This window comes from Chiloscyllium plagiosum, unplaced genomic scaffold (genome assembly GCF_037043375.1).
Source record: "Chiloscyllium plagiosum isolate Xiang-an unplaced genomic scaffold, Cpla_swu_hap1 HiC_scaffold_6, whole genome shotgun sequence".
Lineage (NCBI taxonomy): Eukaryota > Metazoa > Chordata > Chondrichthyes > Orectolobiformes > Hemiscylliidae > Chiloscyllium > Chiloscyllium plagiosum.
The window spans coordinates 50285004-50310943 of record NW_028270144.1 but is presented as its reverse complement, the minus strand read 5'-3'; the positions used below and the strand labels follow the sequence as shown (position 1 = coordinate 50310943).

The 25940-nt window shown below is 40.9% G+C and overlaps 1 protein-coding gene across 4 annotated transcripts in view; it reads right to left on the bottom strand.

Moving 5' to 3' along the window:
- The window catches only part of abcc4 (ATP binding cassette subfamily C member 4 (PEL blood group)), a 624022-nt gene that overhangs the window by 569252 nt on the left and 28830 nt on the right, over positions 1-25940 (bottom strand). For all 4 annotated transcript variants that reach the window (XM_087987997.1, XM_087987995.1, XM_087987994.1 and 1 more), the window contains 2 exons: positions 20440-20560; positions 10800-11024 (listed from right to left, as the gene is read on the bottom strand). In XM_087987997.1, the coding sequence (XP_087844123.1) occupies positions 10800-11024; positions 20440-20560 (346 nt within the window). The remainder of the gene's footprint in view (positions 1-10799; positions 11025-20439; positions 20561-25940) is intronic.

Below are 25940 nucleotides of genomic sequence, written 5' to 3'. Positions count from 1 at the left end.
TTTGACCAACAAACTCTCAGACATCATCTGAGGCACCAGGAATTTTAAAGGTATGAAGAAAGTAATGTAACTGGGCTAAATTTTGCATTTTAAATCCAATTATTGTCTGATCAGCTTGAAATGTTAACTATTCAGTTGCTTCATTATAAGGAGCAGAAAATAAACCCTACAAAGTACCAGCAATATTTCTGCAGCCTACCCGTTTCCTTAATACTACCTGCGATGAAAGAGGATTATACCTTTCGGATGGCAGCCAACATGAGCAGATGTTAATATCAGACATGTTGTACCCCAAAAGGCAACTGTATTTAAACAGAATTCACTTTTATCTGACAACTTTTATTTCAGTTAAGCACATCCTATAAAACACAACTGATTATTTGTCCCTCCTCACTATGTATTCGATTCAAATCTAATTTCCCCAATATATCCATCACCAGGGTTCTTTGTCACAGTGATATTCTCACTACTTCTAAATCAAGAGGTCTAGGTTCAAGTTCCACTGCTTCATTTCTGAATATTATCTCTGAACAGGTTGATATGAAAATATCAATTTCCATCACTTGTCCTCTCATTCTATTAGGGCTCAGGCATTCCCTCAGTCCATATCAGGTGATAGCAAACTGCCACATATCCTTTCTTTAAGATAAATCAACCTATAATTAAAATGGCAACAGATTATATTCCCATATTTTCTTTTAATATTCAAGTTCTATCATAGATTCATCGAACCCTACAGCGCAGGAAGAGGCTATTTGGCCCATCAAGACTGCACCAACACCCCAAAAGGTCTCTCACCAAGACCTAGCCTCTGACCCTAACCCCGTATTTATCATGACTAGTGCACCTAGCTTATATATCCCTGATTCTGCAGACAATTTAGCATGGCCAATCCACCTAACCTGCACATGTTTGGACTGTAGGAAGAAACCGGTGCACTCATGAATATCCATGCAGACAAAGGGAGAATATGCAAACTCCATAGAGACAGTCAAGGTGAGAATTGAATCCAGGTCATGTCAACCACTGTGTCACCATGCCACCCTAAAAAATTATTTTTCCAGTCTCTCCAACTGTTTTAGAACTTGCCACATTCTTGTTAAACAATTAGTTGGCTAATTGCTATGATCCACCCACTCTCAATTTGGAAATCTCTGCACTGTACTAAAACTGTAATATCAATCCTCAGTATCTTCTCCTTCACACACTTTGTTGCAGACATGTCATCCAATAGTGAGTTAACTGCTGTAACATTTAATAAGTATTGCTGTTGAATACCTTTTAGAATTTCTTCCACTATTTGCACGAAAAGTGCTATACCTACAATCTCACCAACAGCGTGTCTCCACCACTAAGTTTTTTTTACTATCTTTCTAATCTTTTTAAGTATTCAAGCTAAAGAACAACATTTACCTTCCTTTCCTGCAAGAAAAAATACAAGCCCTCCTACAATTAAGAGTTGTATTACTGAAGACATATTACTAAAAACAAGAATTTTCATGCTCTAGAATTTCCCAATAATGGAAACTTCAAAACACAGTTCTCTATTTAACATATTTCCAAGTTTTTTTTTGCCCAAATAATACCTTCCATCCTGGGATCATTTGTTCTTATACTCTATGCTAATACTTCAAAACTAGATCTGGTCGTGTGTGGGTGCCGAGGCACCCAGTTATCCAGTTAGACTTCACAATTCCTCCATTACACTTTTGGAAGCTGCTGCATCCTTTCAATGAGGTGCCATTTTGACTAGCAACAGTAGAGCTTATATCTTCCACCAAAACTTGACGCTAAACCTGCTCAGCCTGAGTTCCGATTCAATGTACTTAAAATCCTCAGAAGTCTGACTTCCAACTTCATATTCAGCTTTCAGCCCATTTATAACAATGTTTTCAAATTTTCAGATCCCACCCCACAAAAAAAATCATCCGCAGGTATCATAAAGATGTCTGAAAGCTGTCACTTATGATGTCACAGAAGTGTGGCAGGGACTGTATTAAATTCACAGACTGCCTTTAGGCAATAAGGCCATCAGGTGTGGGAGCAGAATTAGGCCATTCAGCCCATCAAATTGGCTCTAGTAATTGATCATGGCTGGTACGTTTCTCAGCCCCATTCTCTTGCCCTCTCCCCATAATCCTTGATCCCCTCACTAATCAAGAACTTATCACTGTCTTAAATACACTCGGAGGTGCCAGTGTTGAACTGGGGTGGACAAAGTTAAAAATCACACAACACCAAGTCATAGTCCAACAGGTTTATTTGGAAGCACTAGCTTTCTGAGCACTGCTCCTTCATCAGGTGATTGTTGAGGATAAGATCATGATTACAGAATTTACAGCCAAAGGAGTCCAGTGGCACGGAAATGTGATACATTAAACAATTTTAAATTAAATCTTTCCTCTTTTAAAATTGGATATGCTGGTTTCTGTTCTTTGATATGTAAACCCAAGAACTTCTTTTAAATTACATTCTCAAGATAGTTCAGCTTTTCTGTATATTTTTACAAGGATTCATGCAGTTTTGGAGCAAAATAAAATGGAATTCTGCATGGAGGAGCGACAGAGTGAGTGTGCATGTGGGCGTGAGTGCACATTATAGTGCGTGTGTGTGTGTGAGAGAGATGGAGTATGTATCTGCGAGAGGTTGCATGTGCGAGTGTCAGTCTGAGGAGTGTGTGTGTGTGCACATGAGAGAGAGAGAGGGAGCTTGTGTATGAGAAAGGGTCTGAATGGGTGTGAGAGTACGTAGGAGCGTGCATGTGTGTGACTGTATTCTCTAGTAGGGTCACCTGTAGTTTGACATGAACCCAAGGTCCCGGTTGAGGCCATTCCCATAGGTATCAAACTTTGCTATCAGCTTCTGATCAGCCACTCTACGTCGTTGCTTGTCCTGAAGTCCACCTTGGAGGACGGTCACCCAACGGTCCGCATGAATCCATGTAAAAGTGTGTAAAACTATGCAGAGGGTTTGTCAGTCTGACTAAATATTGGGACACAGACAGACTTCATACCTATTGTTAGAAAAGTTGAACTATCTTGAAAATGTAATTTAAAAAACGTTCTGGGATTTACATATCAAAGAACAGAAGCCAGCATATCCAGTTTTAAAAGATGAAAGATTTAATCTAAAATTGTTTAATGTATAACACCTCCGTGCCACTGGACTCTTTGGGCTATAAATTCAATGATCATGATCTTATCCTCCAAAACCACCTGATTAAGGAGCAGCACTCCAAAAGCTAGTGCGAGGTTGGACTATTATGTGGTGTTGTGTGATTTTGTAACTTTAAATACACTCACTGACTTGGCTTCCACAACTTTCTGCTGCAATGAGTTCCACAGATCAACCATTGTCTGGCTGAAGGAATTTCTCCCCATCTCTGTTCTAAAGAGGTATCCCTTATTCTAAAACTGTGCCCTGTGGTCCAAGTCTCTGCGAGTAGTGGAAACATCTTCTCCACGTCTACTCCATCCAGGCCTCTCAATATTCTAAGTTTCAACAAGATACCCCCTCATTCTTATAAACTATGGGGAGTACCGATCCACAGTCCGATACCACTCCTCATATAACAAGCAATTCACCCCCAGGTTCAGACCTCTTCTGGACACCCTCCAATGCAAGTACGTCCTTCCTTAGATAAGCCCAAAATTGCTCACAATATTCCAAATGCAGTCTGATTAAAGGCTTATGCACCAGTACATCACTGCTTTTGCATCCTAGTCTTCTTGAAATGAACATTAAGATTACACTTGCCTTCCAAATGCCAACCGAACCTGCACATCAACCTTAACTGTATCCTGAAACAGGACATTCAAGTCCTTTTGCGCTTCAGATTTCCAAAGCCTTTCCCATTTAGAAAATAATCTACACCACTATTCGTCCTAACAAAGTGTATAATCTCACACTTTCCACACTTGACCCCTGCGAATTCCACTAGTCACCGGTTGCCATCTGCCTTTATCCCCACTATCTACCTTCAGCCAACCAGCCAATACAAAATCCATACTACATGCCCCAACATCATGAGCAGCCTCCTGTGGGAGACCTTGTCAAAGGCTTCTGGAAATCCACATAGATCATGTTCACTAGCTCTCCTTTGTGTAACTTGCTGGTTACTTTCTCAAAGGAGTCCTCCCCTTGACAAAGCTGTGCTGACTCAGCCCTATTTTACCATGCACTTCAAAATATTCCACAATCTCACCCTTAATCATGGTCTCCATAATCTCACCAATGACCAAGGTCAAATTAACTAGTCCAAATTTCTTGTCTTCTGAACCTCTCCAGTTTTTAAATAAAGGTGTTACATTAGCCATTTCCAGTCCTCTGACACCCTACTTGATTTCAGCAATTCTTAAAAGATCACCAATGCCCCAACAATCTCCTCAGCCATCTCCTCCAGAACTCTGAGGTCAGTCCATCTGGTCCAGGTAATTTATCCACCTTCAGATCTTTCAGCTTCCCCAGCTCTTTCTCTTTGGTGACTGCCACTACACTCACCTCTGTCCCTTCACTCTCCCGAACTTTTGTATACTACTAGTGTCTTCCACTATGAAAATTGATGCTTTTTTCTTTTACGTTGTCCATGATTTCCCTTGCCAGCCACAGATGCCTCATCCTCCCCTTAAGCATGCTTCTTCCTCCTGGGATGAATTTCTGCTGTTCTTCCCAAATTACCCCAAGAAACTCCTGCCACTGCTGCTCCACTATTTTTCCTGGTAGTTTCCTCTTCCAGTGAACTCTGGCCAGTTCCTCCCTCATATCTTTACATTTACCTTTACTCAATTGTAATACCATCAACATCTGATTCAAGCTTCTCCCTCTCAAATGGCATGGTAAATTCTATCATATTATGGTCACTGCACCCTACGAGACCTTTCACCTCACCTCCTGAATTAAGTCCACCTCATTGCACATCACCAAATCCAGAATTGCCTGTTCCCTATAGGGCCTACCATAACTACTCCAAAAGCCATCTTGTAGACATTAGACAAATTCCATTTTTACAGAAGCCACTACCAACTTGATTTTTTGATTGAAATGTCCTGTGGTTATTCTAATAGTATATTTCTTTCATGCCTTTTTAATCTCCTAATTTATTTTCTGCCCCACATCTTGACTACGAGGAGGCCTGTACAAAACTCCCATCAGGGTCTTTTTTTCCTTTGCGGGTTTTCATCTCTACCCATACAGATTCTATGCCTTCAGACTCTATCACTGCTGGCTATTAAGTTAATTTCTTCTTAGCAAGACAGCCCTACCCTCCTGCCCATCTGTTTGTCCTTTCATTAAAACACGTATCCTTTTAAATGACAACATCCCAGTCCAGCAGTTTTAGGAACAAAGAACTTACGAGCAGAAATAGATCTTTGACTGAGATGTATCCACCATCTTGTTCGGCTATTGTAACAATACTACGGCTTTAAGAGATGCATTTTGTCCTTTAGGTGAGCACTTTGGGGACAGTGACCATAATTCGGTGACTTTTACTCTAGTGATGGAGAGGGATAAGTATGCACTGCAGGGCAAGAGTTATAGCTGGGGGCAGGGAAATTATGATGCGGTGAGGCACGACTTAGGATGCGTGGCTTGGAAAAGTAGGCTTCAAGGGAAGGGCGCAATTGATATGTGGAGCTTGTTCAAGGAGCAACTATTGAGTGTCCTTGATAAGTGTGTACCTGTCAGGCAGGGAGGAAAGGGTCGTGTGAGGGAGCCGTGGTTTAATAAGGAATTGGAATCCCTTGTTAAATGGAAGAGGGCGGCCTATGTAAAGATGAGGCGTGAAGGTTCAATTGGGGCAATTAAGAGTTATAAGGTAGCCAGGAAGGATCTGAAGAGAGAGCTAAGAGCAGCAAGGAGAGGACATGAAAAGTCCTTAGTTGGTCAGATTAGGGAAAACCCAAAGGCTTTTTATCGGTATGTCAGGAATAAAAGAATGACTAGGGTAGGAATAGGTCCAAATCTTCGAGGATGGGCCTGTGCCCGAAACGTCGAAGATTCCTGAAGAAGGGCCTGTGCCAGAAACGTCGAATCTCCTGTTCCCTGGATGCTGCCTGACCTGCTGTGCTGTTCCAGCAATAAAGTTTCAACTAGGAATAGGTCCAGTCAAGGATAGTAGTGGGAAGTTGCGTGTGGAGGCTGAAGAGATTGGGGAGACACTGAATGAATACTTTTCGTCAGTATTCACTCAGGAACAGGACATTGTTGCCGATGTGAATACTGAGTCACAATTAATTAGAATGGACGGCTTTGAGGTATGTAGGGAAGAAGTGTTGGAAATTCTGGAAAGGGTGAAAATAGATAAGTCCCCTGGGCCTGATGGCATTTATTCTAGGATTCTCTGGGAAGCAAGGGAGGAGATTGCAGAGCCATTGGCCTTGATTTTTATGTCCTCGTTGTCTACAGGAATAGTGCCAGAAGACTGGAGGATAGCAAATGTGGTTCCCTCGTTCAAGAAGGGGAGTAGGGATAACCCTAATAACTATAGGCCAGTGAGTCTCACTTCCGTTGTGGGCAAAGTCTTAGAGAGAATTGTAAGGGATAGGATTTATGAACATCTGGATAGGAATAATGTGATCAAGGATTGTCAGCATGGTTTTGTGAAGGGCAGGTCATGCCTCACAAACCTTATTGAATTCTTTGAGAAGGTAACTAAGGAGGTGGACGAGGGTAAAGCGGTAGATGTGGTGTATATGGATTTTAGTAAGGCGTTTGATAAGGTTCCCCTTATCCCCTTATAAGGTAGGCTACTTCAAAAAATACGGAGGTATGGCATTGAGGGTGAGTTGGAGGTTTGGATTAGGAATTGGCTGGCTGGAAGAAGACAGAGGGTAGTAGTTGATGGTAAAGGTTCATCTTGGAGTGCAGTTAATAGCGGTGTTCCGCAAGGATCTATTTTGGGACCATTGCTGTTTGTCATTTTTATAAATGACCTGGAGGAGGGGCTAGAAGATTGGGTGAGCAAGTTTGCGGATGATACGAAAGTCGGTGGAGTTGTTGACAGTGAGGAAGGATGTGTCAGGTTACAGCGGGATATAGATAAGCTGCAGAGCTGGGCAGAAAAATGGCAAATGGAGTACAATGTAGCTAAGTGTGAGGTGATTCACTTTGGTAAGAGTAACAAAAAGATGGGGTACTGGGCTAATGGTCAGATACTTGGTAGTGTGGATGAGCAGAGGGATCTTGGTGTCCATGTACACAGATCTCTGAAAGTTGCCACCCAGGTAAATAGTGCGGTGAAGAAGGCATATGGCGTACTGGCTTTTATTGGTAGAGAAATTGAGTTCCGGAGTCCTGAGATCATGTTGCAGTTGTATAAGACTCTGGTGCAGCCGCATCTGGAATATTGTGTGCAGTTTTGGTCGCCATACTATAGGAAGGATGTGGAGGCACTGGAAGGGGTGCAGAGGAGGTTTACCAGGATGTTGCCTGGTATGGTAGGAAGATCGTATGAGGAAAGGCTGAGGCACTTGGGGTTGTTTTCATTGGAGAAAAGAAGGTTTAGGGGTGACTTGATAGAGGTGTACAAGATAGGGGTTTAGATAGGGTTGACCATGAGAACCTTTTTCCACGTATGGAGTCAGCTATTACAAGGGGGCATAGCTTTAAATTAAGGGGGGGTAGGTATAGGACAGATGTTAGGGGTAGGTTCTTTAAACAGCGAGTCGTGAGTTCATGGATTGCCCTTTCAGTAGCAGTGGTGGACTCTCCCTCTTTATGGGCATTTAAACGGGCATTGGATAGGCATATGGAGGATAGTGGGCTAGTGTAGGTTAGGTGGGCTCAGATCGGCGCAACATTGCGGGCCAAAGGGCCTGTACTGCGCTGTATTTTTTCTATGTTTCTATGTTTATTTTTAAATGAGGAAAGGTTGAGGCAGAGGCATTGATTCTCCTCAAGCCAGTAAAGTAAACAGCTTGTGAGGCCTTGGGATAGTATTTCTTGCTTTTTCTTTAATTGCAACAATAGAAACAGGCTAAATAGGTGGGGTCAAGCTCCCAGAGAACCAAGTTTGGGCATTCAAAAGCAGCTGTTGGTGGGGTCCTGAAATGAAAGCTACTTTTTCCCTCACTTAGTTAGAGCTGAAAGCTGGAATCTCTCTCTCGGAACGGTCTTTTGACAGAGAGGCAGGAGGTGCACTATTGCTACTTGGGAGGGTTTAAACCAGAGTGGCGGGGGCTGAAAACCAGAGCAGGTCAGCAAATGGAGGGATTAAGGGAAAGGTACATGTGAGGACCAGTAAATGCGAAAGAAGAGACATTTAAATAAACATGATGGTACCAATGGACTGAAATGGGTTCATTTCAATGCAAAGAGTATTAGGTAAAGCAGCTGAGCTTAGAGACTGGATCAGTACATGGGACTATGTTGTTGTGGCTACAACAGACATTTGGTTGAGAGGGGGACAGGCCTGGCCACTCATCGTTCCAGGGTTTTGTTGTTTTAGACAAAATAGAGAGCAAAGTAAAAGGAGGTGGAGAAGTTGCATTACTAATCAGTAAGAATGTTACATCTGCACTCAGACAGGACACCACAAATGAGGTGCCGGAAGACTGGTGTGGTGTCACTGTTTAAAGGAAGTAAGGACAAGCCAGTGAACTATAGACCAGTGAGCCTGACGTCGGTGATGGGCAAGTTGTTGGAGGAAATCCTGAGGGACAGGATTTGGAAAGGCAAGGACTGATTAGGGATAGTCAACATGGCTTTGTGCATGGGAAATCATGACTCACAAACTTGATCATTACTTCTTCAAAAAAAAAACTCAGAGGATTGATGAGGGCAGAGCAGTAGGTGTGATCTATATGGACTTCAGTAAGGTGTTTGACAAGGTTCCCCATGGGAGACTGGTTAGCAAGGTTAGATCTCATGGAATACAGGGAGAACTAGCCATTTGGATACAGAACTTGTTCAAAGGTAGAAGACAGAGGGTGGTGGTGGAGGGTTGTTTTTCAGACTGGAGGCCTGTGACCAGTGGAGGATCAGCATAAGAGGTATAGTTTGCAGATGACACCAAAATTAGAGGTGTAGTGGACAGCGAAGAAGGTTACCTCCGATTACAACAGGATCTTGATCAGATGGGCCAATGGGCTGAGAAGTGACAGATGGAATTTAATTTAGATAAATGCACGGTGCTGCATTTTGGGAAAGCAAATCTTCGCAGGACTTAGACACTTAATGGTAAGGTCCTAGGGAGTGTTGCTGAACAAAGAGACCTTGGTTCATAGCTCCTTGAAAGTGGAGTTGCAGGTAGATAGGATACTGAAGGCGACATTTGGTATGCTTTCCTTTATTGGTCAGAGTATTGAGTACAGGAGTTGAGAGGTCATTTTGCGGCTGTACAGGACATTGGTTAGACCACTGTTGGAATATTGCATGCAAATCTGGTCTCCTTCCTATCGGAAACTTGAAAGGGTTCAGAGAAGACTTACAAGGATGTTGCCAGGGTTGGAAGGTTTGAGCTACAGGGAGAGGGTGAATAGGCTGGGGCTGTTTTCCCTGGAGCGTCGGAGGCTGAGGGGTGACCTTATAGAGGTATATAAAATTATGTGGATCATGGATAGGATAAATAGTCTACTTCTAAAACGCATAACCAAGCAAAAATTCCACTTTTACTGTAGTACTTCTTTTGTTTTTAAAAATCTTTTCCATCATGCTGTAAGACAAAAGTAATTTACACAGTATGAAGTCCTGTAGATTAACGGTCAAACATGGCTCAAAATTGAACAAATGATTCCTGACTTACTGTTTTGTTGTCAACCATATAACACACATATACGGTGACTTCCATTTAATGAAATGTTCCAAGGCACTTCACAGAAGCATTATAAAGGAAAAATAGACATATGTAGCTTGGTGTTAATGCAAACAAGGTTGATCCAAGAGTTAGGTTTATTGTGCACAATTCTGGCCACATTATAGGAAGGATGTGAATGCATTGGAGAAGGTGCAGAAGTACTTTACAGGCTTGAGGAACTTTAGTTATGAAGATACAGTGAAGAAATTAGGACTGATCGAGATTTCTAAAATCATGAGCAAGGAGGGTTGAATACATAGCAAGAAAATGTTCCTGCTCATTAAAAACAACACAAACAAGAAGACTTAGATTTAAAGTGATCTGAAAAATAATCAAGGGTGAACAGAGAAAAAACATGCCCACGCCGAGTTGTTATTGAATGCACATTCTAGATGTGAAATGGAAACAAGTTCAATCGAGACATTCAAAAGAACACTGGATGATTATTTGGATAAAATAGTGTACAAGAGTTTGGAAAAAAACAGGAGATCAGCACTAGGTGATGACGTTCATTTACCAAACCAGTACCAGCATGATGGGTCAAATCAAATCACCTTCTCTTTCAATGGAACATCTTGAAAGAAGGAAGAGAGGGAGAGCATTAGAGGGGACATAGAGGAAATTGCAGAGGTTGGGCAGCTTGAATGCACAGCCCTATCAAAGCGTATTTGACACAACTTCAAAATCATTGCAATAGTAGTGATAGTCTACTAAGTGAAGTACCAAATTATTTTACAGAATCTGATTATGTTTGGAAATAATGAAGTTAAATTTTTTTGCTTGGTTTGGGAGGAAAGAAGAAAGTTAATGAACCATTTCCTTACATGTTTGTAAATATAAAGATTTGCCTGACAAACAACATTTACTACATTTCAAACGTACTTAATTATGCAGAGGAAAGTAGTGTACTTCTATCTCTCAGACATGATTTGATGAAAAAAAAATTCAACATTTCTAAGCTTTACATCCCAAAAATAGTGCTAATTATCAAGAGTAAGATTCTTACCTTTTTATAAATCATATGACACATTGCTATTCTTAGCTTCATCCCACACCTTTGTACATGAAAGAAATACAGATGATGCAGAATTGCCAGAAATAGAGTACAAAGTGATATACCAGCAACATAGCCAAAGGCAACTTTGTAAGCCTCTGTATCATCTGGATTGTAGTTTTCAAAATAATTAATAACTTTTCCTAACATGATAGGCTGAGCAATTCTGATTGTTTCCTAAAAGAAAAAGGACAACATTAACACTTCATTAAGTTTTCAAGTTTTGAAACAGATGCAAAAAAATTAACAACACTGTTTACAAAATGTCCTTAACTTACAAAACAAAATCAAATGCAATTAATTCTGATTATATAAATGCTATTAATGCTATTGATTTCTTTTACTAGTTTAACATTTTTATTCTCCGGTTTCAGTTTCACCAATCGTACATTTCAAGGGACATCACAAAACATTTTTCTTGCACTTCTCCATCCATGTTTGTATCTGGAAGAGACTATTTTAAGAAAACATAGAGATTCACTTTTCTCTATGGACTTTTTTTTTGATTCATTCAATCCCTTTTCCATCATATCTGGAAAAAAAAATGAAGCCTGCACTCCACTACAACTGAATTCCACCAAGACAAATGGGCAAAGAGGGGCCAAATTTTGTCAAGAGATTTAGCTAGACACTCACAGTAAGGAGAGTTGCTTGAACTCGTTAAGAAACAGTTCCCTATTTGGCACAAAATGCTTCATTTTCTTGCAACACACAGGAAGTTTATCATTTTAAATCCACATAAATAAATATTGATGCTGCTTTTAGCGAACTTCTTATTACACCTTGCTCAGAATCCTGGGAAATCTTAACCTTATTGCTGAATGACTTTCATAACTCATTTCCAATTTCTCTTTCACATTCAAATTCCTTCTTTATTCACTCCACTTGAACAATATTAGAGAATAGCAAGTTAATAAGTGAAGTTACAGTAAGGAAGAAAGAAATAGTCTAAAGTGTTGCTGTACAAGTATGTGAATGCATGGAGTATAATAAATAAGATTGTGGAGTGACAGGCACAGATGGCCATGTGGAAACCTGATGTTGTGGCGAAGACAGATATCTGGTTCAAACGACAAGACTGACTGTTATATGTTCCTAGGCACTAGGTGTACACCAAAGATAGAAGAGGAAGGAAAGGAGGAGGGGTGACAGCATCAGTTAACAAGAGTATAGCAGTGTTAGAGGAGGACAATCCAAGTGTCCAAAGGACAATAAATGCCAAACAAATGAGCCTGAAAGCTGTCTCAGTGTGAGGAGCATTTGTAATAAAGTGGATGAATTAACTGTGCAAAATACTAATGGATATGATGTAATTGGGGTCATGGACACCTGGATCCAGCGTGACAAAGGATGGGAACTGAACACCCAGGGTAGTCAATTTTCAGGAAAGATGGTCATAAAATAAACGGAGGCGGGGTAGCATTGCTGGTTAAGGGGTAGATAACACAATAGTTAGGAAGGGCGTTAGCCTGGACAATATGGAATCTGTATGGGTGGAGCTGTGGAACACCAAAGGGGAAAAAAGGTTTGTGGGAATTGTATACAAACTACCATACAGTAGTTGTGACAGTGGGGATGGCATCAAACAGGGAATTAGTAAGAATAAAGATACAGCAGTTATTACGGGTGACTTCATATTGATTGGACTAACCAGACTGGTTGCAATGCGATGGAAGAGGATTTCCTGGAATGTATGAGATATGATTTCCTCGCATAATATGTCAAGGAAACGACTATACAGCAAGTCATCCAAGTCATGCAGAATGTGGTACATGTATGGAATGAGCTGCCAGAGGATGTGGTGGATGCTAGTACAATTGCAACATTTAAAAGGCATTTGGATGGGCATATGAACAGGAAGGGTTTGGAGGGATATGGGCCAGGTTCTGACAGGTGGGACTAGATTGGGTTGGGATATCTGGTCGGCATGGACAGGTTGGACCGAAGGGTCTGTTTCCATGCTGTACATCTCTATGACTCTCTGACTGGGTATTGTGTAATGACAGGATTCATTAGCAACTTTGTGGTGCATGACATTTTGGGGACGAGTGATCATAATATGATGGAATTCTTCATTAAGACAGAGTGTAACACAGTTAAATCTGAGACTAAAGGTTGAAACTTAAAAAAATCTAACTTTGATGGTATGAGGCATGCATTGGCCGGATAAGATGGCCAAGGATACTTCAGGGGTTAACAGTCGATAGGCAATGGCAGACATTCAAAGAACACACGGATGAACTTCAACAACTGTCCATCCTTGTCTGGCCTAACTATAAAATGGTGGCTCAACCATGGCTGATGAGAGAAATCAGGAATAGTGTTAAAGTCAAAGAGGAAGCATATAAATTGGCCAGAAAAAGTAGCAAACCTGAGGACTGGGGAAAATCTAAAATTGAGAGGAGGACAAAGGGTTTAATTCAGAAAGGGAACATAGAATATGAGTGTAAGTTAGCAGAAAACATAAAAACTGACTGCAAAAGCTTCTATTGATATGCGAAGGGAAAAATATGAAGGGAACTGTTTGATTCAGGTGAATTTATAATGAAAACAAAGAGATGGCAAACCAATATTTTGGATCTGTCTTCACTAAGGAGGACACAAATAATCTTCAGGAAGGGGACAGAGGATCAAGCTTGAAGGAGGAACTGAAGTAAATCCGTATTAATTAGGAAATGGTATAGGGGAAATTGATGAGATTAAAACCCAATAAGTCCCCAGGGCCTAATGTTCTGCATCCAGAGTACTTAAGGAAGTGGCCCTAGAAATAACATATGCATTGGTGATCATTCTCCAGTATTCTATAGACTCTCTGGAAGATGGATGGATGGATGGAGAGTAGCTAACATAACCTCACTTATTTAAAAAGGAAGGAGAGAGAAAATGGGGAATTATAGGCTGGTTAACCTGACATCGGTGGTGGGAAAAATACTGCAGTCAATCATTAGGGATGTTACAACTGATCATTTAGAAAGCAGTGACAGAATTGGTTCAAGTCAGCATGGATTCATTAAAGGGAAGTCATGCTTGACAAATCTTCTGAAATTTCTTTTGAGGATGTGATCTGTAGAGGGTGAATCAATGGATATTGTGTATCTGGACTTTCAAAAGATCTTTGACAAGGACCCACATAGAGATTAGTAAGCAAATGTAAAACTTATGGTCTCAGAAGCAATGTATTGATGTGGATAGAGAAGTAGTTAGCAGACAAGAAGCAGAGAACTGGAATAAACAGGTGCTTTTCAGAGTGGCAGGCAGTGACGAGGGGGTACCACAGGGTTCAGTGCTGGAGCTCCAGCTGTTCACAATATACATCAACAATTTGTACAAATTAATTAAATGCAATATCTTCAAATTTGAAGACGACACTAACCTGGGTAGCAGTGTGTGCTGTGAGGAGGATGCTAAGAGGTTGCAGGGTGGCTTTGACAGGCTGGCTAAGAGAGAAGTACTTGGCTAATGTGGATAAATGTGAGGTTTAGATTAGATTAGACTACTTACAGTGTGGAAACAGGCCCTTCGACCCAACAAGTCCACACTGACCCGCCGAAGCGCAACCCACCCATTCCCCTACATTTACCCCTTTTACCTAACACTACGGGCAATTTAGCATGGCCAATTCACTTGACCTGCACATCTTTGGAATGTGGGAGGAAACCGGAGCACCCGGAGGAAACCCACGCAGACACGGGGAGAATGTGCAAACTCCACACAGTCAGTCGCCTGAGTCAGGAATTGAACCCGGGTCTCTGGCGCTGTGAGGCAGCAGTGCTAACCACTGTGCCACCGTGCCGCCCACAAGGTTGTTCCCTAAGATGACAAAGCAGCAAGGCAGATTATTATCTGAATGGTGGCAATTTAAGAAAAGATGAGACGCAACAAGACCTGGAAACCATGGTGGAACAGTTGCTGAAGGTTGATATGCAAGTGCAGCAAGCAGTGAGGAAAGCTAATGGCATGCTAGCCTTCACAGCGAGGATTTTAGTAGAGCAATAGCGATGTCTTGCTGCAGTTATACATGGCCTTGGTGAGGGCACACCTCGAGTATTGTATGCAATTTTGGTCTCCTGGTCTGAGGAAGAACATTCTTGCTACTAAGGGAATCCAGCGAAGGTTCACCAGACTGATTCCTAGGATGGCAGGACTGACTATGACGATGCTGCCACTTTAAGAGGTTATTTTGTCCTGTTTTGCTTTTGACGAGAAGTTGTAAGGCAGATGTGGCAAATGTACTACTGAAGACATCTTGACTAAATAGCTTGAGGCGCCTGAATGGATTTGACCAGCTCTCTCATATTTCTCTCTTTTGATTTTTTTTTAACTTTAGAAGATATCGGGTCTCAAAAGAGTTGGAGCTTTAGTGGCTGCCTGTTGTCTACTACTCAAACATTTCTTGATTTTCTTTCCTCCTGGAGTGAAGCATGTGTCTAAATTTTTATTTTTGGGACATGTTTACAGGATTTTACTACATTGGAACAGTTGATTAGCAATTACTTTCCTAAGTTTCTAATCAGTTACGTTATTCTAAATTCCATTCTTTGCTTGTATTTTAACTACAGCTTTTCTTAATATTGGGTAGATTGGCCAGTCATATTGCATCTGAGACACTTTATATTTGCCATTAAAAATAAGAAAAACTTGAGTCAAGTCGACCTTATTAAAATATTTTTGAAGGGGTCTGATCTGGTCCATAACACTGATAATATGAAGAAAGACAGGATCAACTGGACTTGTACTCACTGGAATTTAGCGGAATGAGGGGAGATCTCAGAAACATATAAAAACCTGATGAGCTAGATACAGGAAGAATGTTTTTGATGTCAGGTAAGTCCAGAACATGAGGTCACAGTCTAAGAATAAGGGATAAATCATTCAGAACTGAGGTGATAAAGAATTTCTTCACTCAGAGTTATGAAGCTTTGGAATTCTATACCAGAGAAAGCTGTTGGGGCCAGCTTGTATAGCATATTCATGAGGGAGCTAGGCGTGGCACTTGCGACTAAACTGAGCTGGACATGGTCCTTGCAGCAAGAGGGATCAAGGGATATGAAGAGAAAGCATGAGTTGGATTGTTGAAATTGCATGATCATACAGGATGATAGTGCAGGCTTGAAGGGTTGAATGGCCTACTCCTACATCTACTTTGTACATTTCTACATGATCAAATTCTGAATCATTTTGGCTAGAGCTAAGGACCAAAAAGGGTACAATTACATTACTAGGGCCACCAACTAGTGAGACGGATGGAAAGGAACAGATCTGCAAGGAAAACACAGCAATGTCAAAGTTACTGAGTAATACAACGCAAGACTTCAATTACCAAATACAGAATGGGATTCTGATGAAAGGTAAGGGGTTAAGAGTTCCCAGATTCTATTCAGCTGAGCTTCCTATAGCATAATGTGCTCAGTCCAACAAGAAAGAATGCAGTGTTGGACTTGGTTTTTGGAAATGAGATGGGCCAATAGATTAGGCGTCAATGGGGAGCAGCTAGGAGTCAAAGATCATTGTATCATAAGGTTCAGGATAATAATGGCAAACAAATCAATCAATGCAGACTAAAAAATCAATTTTCTGAGAACCAACTTCAATGAGGCAAGAACAGGGCTAGACAGGATCAAATGGAATGAGAGGTTTGTGAAATAAGCTGTAACTGAACAATGGGCAACTTTCAAACAGGATATGGCTTAAATACAGTCGAGGTATATTCTCTCAATATGAAATATAGGACAAACAAATCCATAGCTCCCTGGATGAAAAAGAATGTAAAATTGAAGATAAAGTAAAAGTGCACTTACGACAGGTGTCAGATAGATAAATACAACTGAGAACCAGGAGGAATATAAAATGTTCCGAACGGAGGTGAGACAGAAAATAAAAATCGCAGCAAACATGAAGGAGTGTCAAAGATCTATAGCGAAGGAAAAAGGTTCTTTGACCCATAACATCCAGTCCACACAAAATAACCACGTACAAGTACAAATCTAAATACAAGTGCAATTCTAAATAATTCTTAGATCTTATGAGAGTTCTGCCTGAACCAAACTTACAGGCAGTTAGTTCCAGATTCACACCACCTTCAGGGTGGAAAGGATTTTCCTCACATCTCAAAGAATTATAGAGTCACACAGCACAGAAACAGGCCCTTCATGCTGACCAGGTCTCCTAAACTGATCTAGTCCCATTTGCCTGCAATTGACCCATATCCTTTACCATATCCCTCTAAACCTTTCCCATCCATGCACCTATCTAAATGTCTTTCAAAATGTTGAAATTGTACTCACTTCCACCATTCCTTCTGGCAGCTCATTCCATATACACATCACTCTCTGTTTGAAAAAATTGCCCTTTGGTCTCTTTTAAATCTTACCCCTCTCACTTTAAATCCTTGCCCTCCAGTTTTCAACTCCCTACCTGGGAAAGAGACCTTGGCTACTCACCTTATCTATGCCCTCATGATCTTATATACCTCTACAGGTCATCCCTCAGCCTCCTATGCTCCAGAGAAAAAAAACCTCAGCCTATTCAGTCTCCTTTTATAACTCAAACCTTCCAGTCTTGGTAACAGCCTTGTAAATACTTTTTGTACCGCTTCCAGTTGAATAACATGCTTCCAACAGCAGGGAAACCAGAACTGTACACAGTACTCCAAATGTGGCCTTACCAATGTCTTGTACAACTGTAACATGACATCCTAACTCCTGTATTCATTGTCAGACCAATGAAGGCAAGCATGCCAAATGCCTTTTTCACCACCCTTTCTGACTGTGATGCTACTTCCAAGGAACTGTGTACCTGCAACCCTAGGTCACTCTGTTCAACAACATTCTTCAGGGACCTACCATTAACTCCTTAAGTCCTGCCTGGTTTGTCTTACCCAAAATGGAACACTTCACATTTATCTGAATTAAACTCTATCTGCCATTCCTCAGCCCACTTGACCAGCTAATCAAGATCTTGTTGTAATCTCAGACAACTTTCTTCACTGTCCAATATGCCACTAGCTTTGGTGTTATCCGTAAACTTACTAGGCATGCCTCCTATATTCTCATCCAAGACATTTATATAAATGATGAATAACAGTGGACCCATCACCAATCCTTGCGGCACACTGATGGTCACATGTTGATTGATCTCCTCTAAACCTTCTGTCCATTCTCTTAAACAGGAACATGAGTAAGCTATCCAGGCCCTCGAGCCTGTTCTGCTGTTTTTGTTCATTTACTTGTCTTTGGCCCATATCCCCCAATATCCAAGCCCTCAGTCATTGATTTTTCTATTAAAGATGAAGTATCTTCCTGTTTACTCTATGTCCCTCGATTTTAAACGTCTCAGTGTCCCAAAGTAATCTGCAAGCATATAAATAGTAAGAGAGTAGTTAGAGGAGAGCAAATTAGAGACCAAAAGGAGATTTACAAATGGCAGTGGAGGGCATGGCTGAGACGTTAAATTAATATTTGCATTCTGTCTTTACTAAACAGCGAGATGCATGGTGATACATGGTGATAGAGGCAGAAACTTGGTCTCTAAAAGAGTTTAAAATTGATGAGAAAGAAGTATTGAATAAATTAGGATGTGGAGGAGCCTGTCTTGGACTGGGGTGGACAAAGTTAAAAATCACACAACACCAGGTTACAGTCCAAGAGGTTCATTTGGAAGCACTAGCTTTCGGAGCACTGCTCCTTCATCAGATGGGGATCATGTCCTAGAAAATTATTTATCTTTATCCATTTTAAGACCTCCAACATTTCCTATTCTGTAACGTAGACTCTTTAAGACCTCACTATCTACTTCCCCAAGTTCCCTAGCTTCCATGTCTTTCTCCACGGTAAATACTGACAAGAAATATTCATTTTGGATCTCACCGATCTCCTGTGGTTTTACACATAGATGGCCACATTGATCTTTAAGGCACCCTATTCTCTCCCCAGTTATTTTTTTCCCCTTAACGTACTTTTAGAATCTCTTTAGATTCTCTTTTACTCTATCTGAAAAGGTTATTTCATGTCCCTTTGTTACCCTCCTGATTTCCCTCTTAAGTATCCTCCTATTTATACTCCTTATACTCCTCTACGGATTGACTCGATCCCAGCTCTGTGTCTAGACCTAACATATACCTCCTTCTTTTTCTCTACCAGAGCCTCAATTTCTGTTATAAACTTGGAAGAATAGCAAACTGTTAGGATAGTGTGGAACACTAAAAGTCAGACAAGACAAAGTGGGCAAATAAGTAGATGAGATTCAATGTAATGATATGCAAAGAGATGTATTTTGGTAGAAAGAACATTAAAACACAATATAAAATAAAAGTTACAATTTTAATAGGTTGCAGGAGCAGAGGGACCTAGGTGTTTTGTCCTCAGGTCAATGAAGGTGACAGGCTATGTGCAGAGCAGTTAATTAAGACTATATCCTCAGCATTAATAGATGTATAAAGTACATGATAAAGGTGGTGATGTTGAACCTGCGTAAATCACTTGTCACACTTTAGCCGGAGTATTCTGTACAGTGCTGGGTGCCACATTATAGGATGGATGTGAAGGCACTGGACAGTGTGCAGATGCAATTCACAAGAATAGTTCCTGGAAGAAAGAACTTCATGTTATTGAAGAAGGTGGGACTATTCTCCTTAATTAGAAGACAAATAAAAGGAGATGCAGTAAAGGTTTTGAAAAACATGAACAGGGTAGACAACTGCTCCCACTCAAAAGGAACAAGAATCTGATTTGAAATTATTTGCAAAAGCAAAACATGGGACATTAGGAACTAACTTTTAGGGTACAGAATGCATTGCCCAGAAACGTGGAGGACAGAAATTTGACTGACATATTCAAGAGGGAATTGGATAATTATTTGAAGAGAAATAATATATCTTTATATGGGGATAAAGAAAACAGGAGGACATTGAAATTAGGGGTGGTTAAAGTCTGCTTTAAAATAATTATCTTTCAAGATCTCATGGCTATGGAACTTATTCTCAACCTCAGCCTTAAATCCTCCTGTCATTGTTTGGCTCATAAAACACAATTTAAGTCTCTGCTACTTCCTATTTCATGTTGTTTCCACCTTCACTCTCAACACCTGTGTCCTGTACCATAGGCTTGTTGCCTCTTCTTTAAATCAAATTGAGGGAAAAGGAAATAATAGCTCAATTGCAGAAGATTATTTAATTAATTATGGTTATGTAAACATAAGCACTAGCATATAGCTGTTGGGCCAAATGGCAATATTTCTGTGCTGTACATTTCAATACTTCACAGGAGAATTGAAATAAGTGCAAGAACGTAAAACTGGAGGAGAGACAGAATTTGGATATTGTCAGATTGTTTCTTCACCAAATGCTTTTCTTGAAAACATTACACTGGAGCAATCTTAGCAAAGGTTTGCACACCAAGGGCAACCAAAGAAGCAGATAAAGTAGTTATGAAACAGCACAACTCTCAGGATCCAAAGTGGTCAGCACTTTAAGGCAATCAATTATGCCATGGATCTTACCAATTGGGATACCTAACTTGCAAAACGGAATTCCCATCAGGACAGGAAATCAATTTTGCAATTCCAGAACAAAAACTTATTTAACAAAAAAAATTACCTCTAAAAATGTGAATGCACCTAAAATGACATATGATTTCCAGAAACATTTCAAAACAGCGTTTGTAAGATGGGGAACTCGAGCTTGCTTCTGTGCTTTCTGGACTTCTTTATCCCAGTACCTGAATAAAGGAGAGGGAGGGAGAGAGGGCAGGGAAGGAAGGATAGGTGTTGGATGGCATGGGAGGACAAGTGAGACAGAAAAGAATAATACCTGTAAATCTCAAAGAATATGAACATTTTATTGGCATGTATAATTTTAAAGCATGAAGACAATCGAAATAATAAGTTGTTGTCACAAATTACTGAAGGTCTCCGATGATGTCTAATGGGAAATTGGAGAAGTGAAAATGTAACATACACACCCGCGTCAGAGATTAGAATTCAAGGATTTCATCAAACTGACAGCAGTACACCGCAAGCACACAGAGTACACTTTCAAAAGGAAAATGAGATGGCTTCCCTTTATGCTAACCAATAACCCCAGCCAAGCAATCTAGCTCATTATTCTATGGCTTTCCAAGTGAAGAATGTCCATTTTAATACTTCCTTTTTATGGGCAAGGTCAAGACATTACTGTCAGGTATCATCATGTGTTCACATATCATTAAAGGAACATTTGCATAGCACAAATATATCCAATAGTGCAAAGACAAACAAGTGGACACATGTACATGCAAACAAGAAACAACAGGCAGTCGCTTGGTCTTCTGAGCCTGCTCTGCCAACAATAAGATCACAGCCAATCTGATTTTAACTTTGACTCTACATTTCTGCATATTCCTGATAATCTTTCATCCTGTTCATAATCAAGAATCTGTCTACCTCTGCCCTAACAATATTATGCACCCACTGTGTTTTGAGGAATTCCACAGACTCTCAACCCTCAAAGAAAAAATTGTTCTTCATCCTGGTCTTGAATGGGCATCCTCTAAATTCTAGATTATTGTACAAGAGATTAGATTAGATTACATTCCCTACAGTGTGGAAACAGGCCCTTCGGCCCAACCAGTCCACACCGACCCTTCGAACGGTAACCCACCCAGACCCATTTCCCTCTGACTAACGCACCTCTCAACTACAGGCAATTTAGCATGACCAATTCACCTGACCTGCACATCTTTGATCTGTGGGAGGAAACCGGAGCACCTGGAAGAAAGCCATGCAGACACAGGGAGAATGTGCAAACTCCACACAGACAATCATCTGAGGCTGGAATCAAACCTCAGACCCTGGTGCTGTGACGCAGCAGTAAAGAGGAAGTAATCCTTTCAAGTGCCTCCTGGTCAAGTATCCTCAGGATCTGACAGGTTCCGCAATCGGTCAAAAAAACACTAACAATTCAGTCTGGTTCTGTAAAATGTCACACTTTATTATCACGGCCAGGCACAGGTTGTTCAGCAACAGAGTGGTTAAACACTCTGTCACTAGGAGAAACTGCTGCACATGGATTAAGACAAAGACATTTTTACAACGTTTTTGAAAAGAAGTTACAGAGCAGATTCAAATAATTAACCAATGATATCATTTACCCAATCAAAGCAACTTAACCCAATGATATTTACTGGGAACCAGCTTTGTTTTACACATCCAAGCTTCTGTATCTCCCTTTGCACCTGCACTTGCAAGGTCAGTTAGGATGGCTAGTAATGTCTTATTTAGTCTAGTTATTTCTATGCTGTAAAGGAAGCATTGTCTGCTAATCTTTGTTTCAGTACTTTATAGTTAATTCAGGAATACAGATTCCAGCAGGGTTAAAAACCATTTTAAGCAGAATTGTCAATTTGCAGCCTAGAAGCCATTTTGTCATGTTACTTATATTAAGAAGCCATTTTGTTGTTAGTAAGAATATGTATTAAATGGTTGATCCTGACAACAGCCTGTATTCAGATTTCAGATCCTCATCTCCCCCCTTTGGTCATTCCACGACCATACTATAGGATGGGAGGGCATAGATTAGATCAGTCCAATCGAATGGACGCTAGAGATTGCCATACTTCCTTCTCCTCCAAGGAGGAAGTAGGGATAGGCAATTGCACATCCTCATCCTCATTTGGATGGAGAAGCAGCAGCATTTTCTGAGGGGAGCCGATGCTGTCAGAAGAAATTATTACATTTAACAATAGCAATGCCAGTAAAAAGATAAACTAAAACAATACCACTAAACATAGCCATATTTATTAACCAGTTGTACCCTTCTCCCCATCCTGCGCCTTCAGTCATTTGACTGACAAAGGTGCGGATTTTATCTACATGCCTGGTAACATTCTCAATGAGGTCATAGAATCATAGAGATGTACAGCACGGAAACAGACCCTTCAGTCCAACTTGTCCCCGCTGACCAGATATCCCACCAAATCTACTCCCACCTGCCAACACCCGGCTCATATCATTCCAAACCCTTCCTATTCATATACTCATCCAGATGCCTTTTAAATTTTGCAACTGTACTAGCCTCTGGCAGCTCATTCCATACATGCACCACCCTCTGTGAAAAAGTTGCCCCTTAGGTCCCTTTTATATCTTTCCCCTCTCACCTGAAACCTACGCCCTCTAGTTCTGGACTCCCCCACCCGAGGAAAAAGACCTTGTCTATTTACCCTATCATGATTTTATAAACCTTTATGAGGTCACCCCTCAGCCTCCAATGCTCCACGGAAAACCTCTCCCTATCGCTCAAATCTTCCAACCCTAGCAACATCCTTGTAAATCTTTTCTGAACACTTTCAAGTTTCACAAAATCCTTCCAATAGGAAGACTAGAATTACAGGCAATATTCCAAAAGTGGCCTAACCAATGTCCTGTACATCCGCAACATGACCTCCCAATTCCTGTACTCAGTACACCGACCAATAAAGGAAAGCATACCAAATGCCTTCTTCACTCTCCTATCTACCTGTGACTCTACTTTCAAGGAGCTATGAACCTGCATTCCAAGGTCTCTTTGTTCAGCAACACTACCTAGGACCTTACCATTAAGTCCTGCTAAGATTTGCTTTCCCAAAATTCAGCACCTTGCATTTATCTAAATTAAACTCCATCTGCCACACCTCAGCCCTTTGGCCCATCTGATAATCCGAGGTAAGCTTCTTCGTTTTCCACTACATCTCCAATTTTGGTGTCATCTGCAAGCTTACTAAATACAGGGAAACCTCAATTATCCGAATGAAATGGGCGGGCACTATTTTGTTCGGATAATTGATTATTCGGTTAATCGATTCAATGCCTTTCCTCTGGGGCTCGGAGGCCAGTAACTCCCATCATGCATTTGCCTTTGACTATGACGCAAACCCCACTCTCTTTTGTGAGTAGGTAATCGAGGGTGTACCGGTTTTGCTGGGAAAACATGCATAATTCTGAATGCACGTCCTTAACTCCTGCTAAGGACAGTGGCCGTTTCGTTGCCCAAGAGGGTAAGACCGCAAATGCGGTTTTGATGGCTAATAATTATCTTCGTCACTGCCTCAAAAAACTCAATCAAATTTGTGAGATTAGACCTCCCCAACACAAAGCCTTTCTGATTATTCCAAAAAAGTTAAATCTTTTCCAAATGCAAGTAAATTCTGTCCCTAAGTATATAATTTCTCTACAACTGATGTAAGGTTTACAAACTTAAAATTTTCTGGAGTATCCCTGTTGCCATTCTTAAACAGAGGAACAACATTGGCTAAGGAAATAGCTGAAGAACTTAATAAATATTTTGTTAAGACATGAGTAATATCTCAACAATTAAGGAGAGTCAAGGGGCAGAGTTGAGTATGGTAACCATTGCAAAAGAGAAAGTACTTGTAAAGCTAAAAGGTCTAAAAATTGATAAATCTCCTGACCTGAATGGGCTATATCCCAGAGTTCTGAGAGAGGTGGCTAAAGAAATAGCAGAGGCATTGCTTGTAATCTTTCAAAGATCACTAGAGATAGGGAAAGTCCCAGATGATTTGAAAATCACTGTTGTAACCCCCTTGTTCAAGAAAGGATCAAGACAAAAGATGGAAAATTATAGGCCGATTAGCCTAACCTCAGTTGTAGGTAAAATTCTAGAATCCATCATTAAGGATAAGATTTCCAAATTCTTGGAAATGCAGGATCGGATTAGAGCAAGTCAGCATAGATTTAATAAGGAGAGGTCGTGCCTGACAAACCTGTTAGAATTCTTTGAGTAGGTATTGTTTGAAGAGGTAACAAGTAGGTTAGACCAGGGAAACCCAGTGGATGTTATTTACCTAGACTTCCAAAAGGCCTTTGATAAGGTGCCTCACGGGAGGCTGCTGAGTAAGATGAGGGCCCATAGTGTTCAAGGTGAGCTATTGGCATGGATTGGAGTTTGGCTGTCTGACAAAAGGCAGAGAGTTGGGTTAAAAGGTTATTTTTCAGAATGGCAGCTAGTGGCAAGTGATTTTCCACAGGGTTAAGTGTTGCGGTGCAGTTGTTCACTTTATATATTAATGATCTGGACGAAGGGACTGGGGGCATTCTGGCGAAGTTTGCATAAGATACGAAGTTAGGTGGACAGGTAGTACTGAGCAGGTGGGGAGGCTACAGAAAGATTTAGACAGTTCAGGAGAGTGGTCCAAGAAATGGTTGATGAAATTCAATGTGAGTAAATGCGACGTCTTGCACCTTGGATAAAAGAACACAGGCATGGGCATGGGATCTGGGAGTGCTACTCCAGGATTCTCGAAAGGTTGACTTGCACGTTGAGTCCGTGGTTAAGAAAGCAAATTTAATGTTGTCATTTATCTCAAGAGGGTTGAAATGTAAAAGCAGTGATGTGCTACTGAGACTTTATAAAGCTCTGGTTAGGCCCCATTTAGAATGCTGTGTCCAGTTTTGGGCCCCACAACTCAGGATAGACATACTGGCATTGCAGCACGAACAGCGGAGATTCACACAGATGATCCCTGGAATGGTAGGCTTAACATATGACGAACGGCTAAAGATCCACGGCTACAAAGTATGGCCACCCAGGTCGTTTGGGGTGAAAGCTATTCAATAGAAAGAGGTGGGTCTTTTGGTAAGAGACACGGTTATTGTCCCAGAATAGTTCCTTCCATCCCACAATTGGGAAGATGGAGGTGCCTTTAGGGGTGTCATAGTGAAGGTGGTTGCAATTATCCATTCCACAGAGGGCCTAGATACCAACAATAACAGAGATACACTCCACCTCCAGGCCAACCCATGATATGGGAGGTCCTACAGGGGAGCAGTGATGACTGGTACATTTGATCATAGTCACATAAGTGCACCCTCATCCCTTACTATTGTAAGGATTGGGATAGGTTACCCCAGACTTATTAGAAGTCCACAAGCAAATAACAGGTGGGGATAAGTAATAGTAAAAGAAATATTATATCCAATAAATGCCTTCGAAGCGTTCCATACTCCTCCTTGGGATTCAGGAGAGGGACAGAGTCTTTTGCTGACGTAACGGACTACTTCATCCTAGCCAAATATTTTACTGTGACTTTGAAGAAACAAATTGTTAGTGAAAGATAACATTTCCTC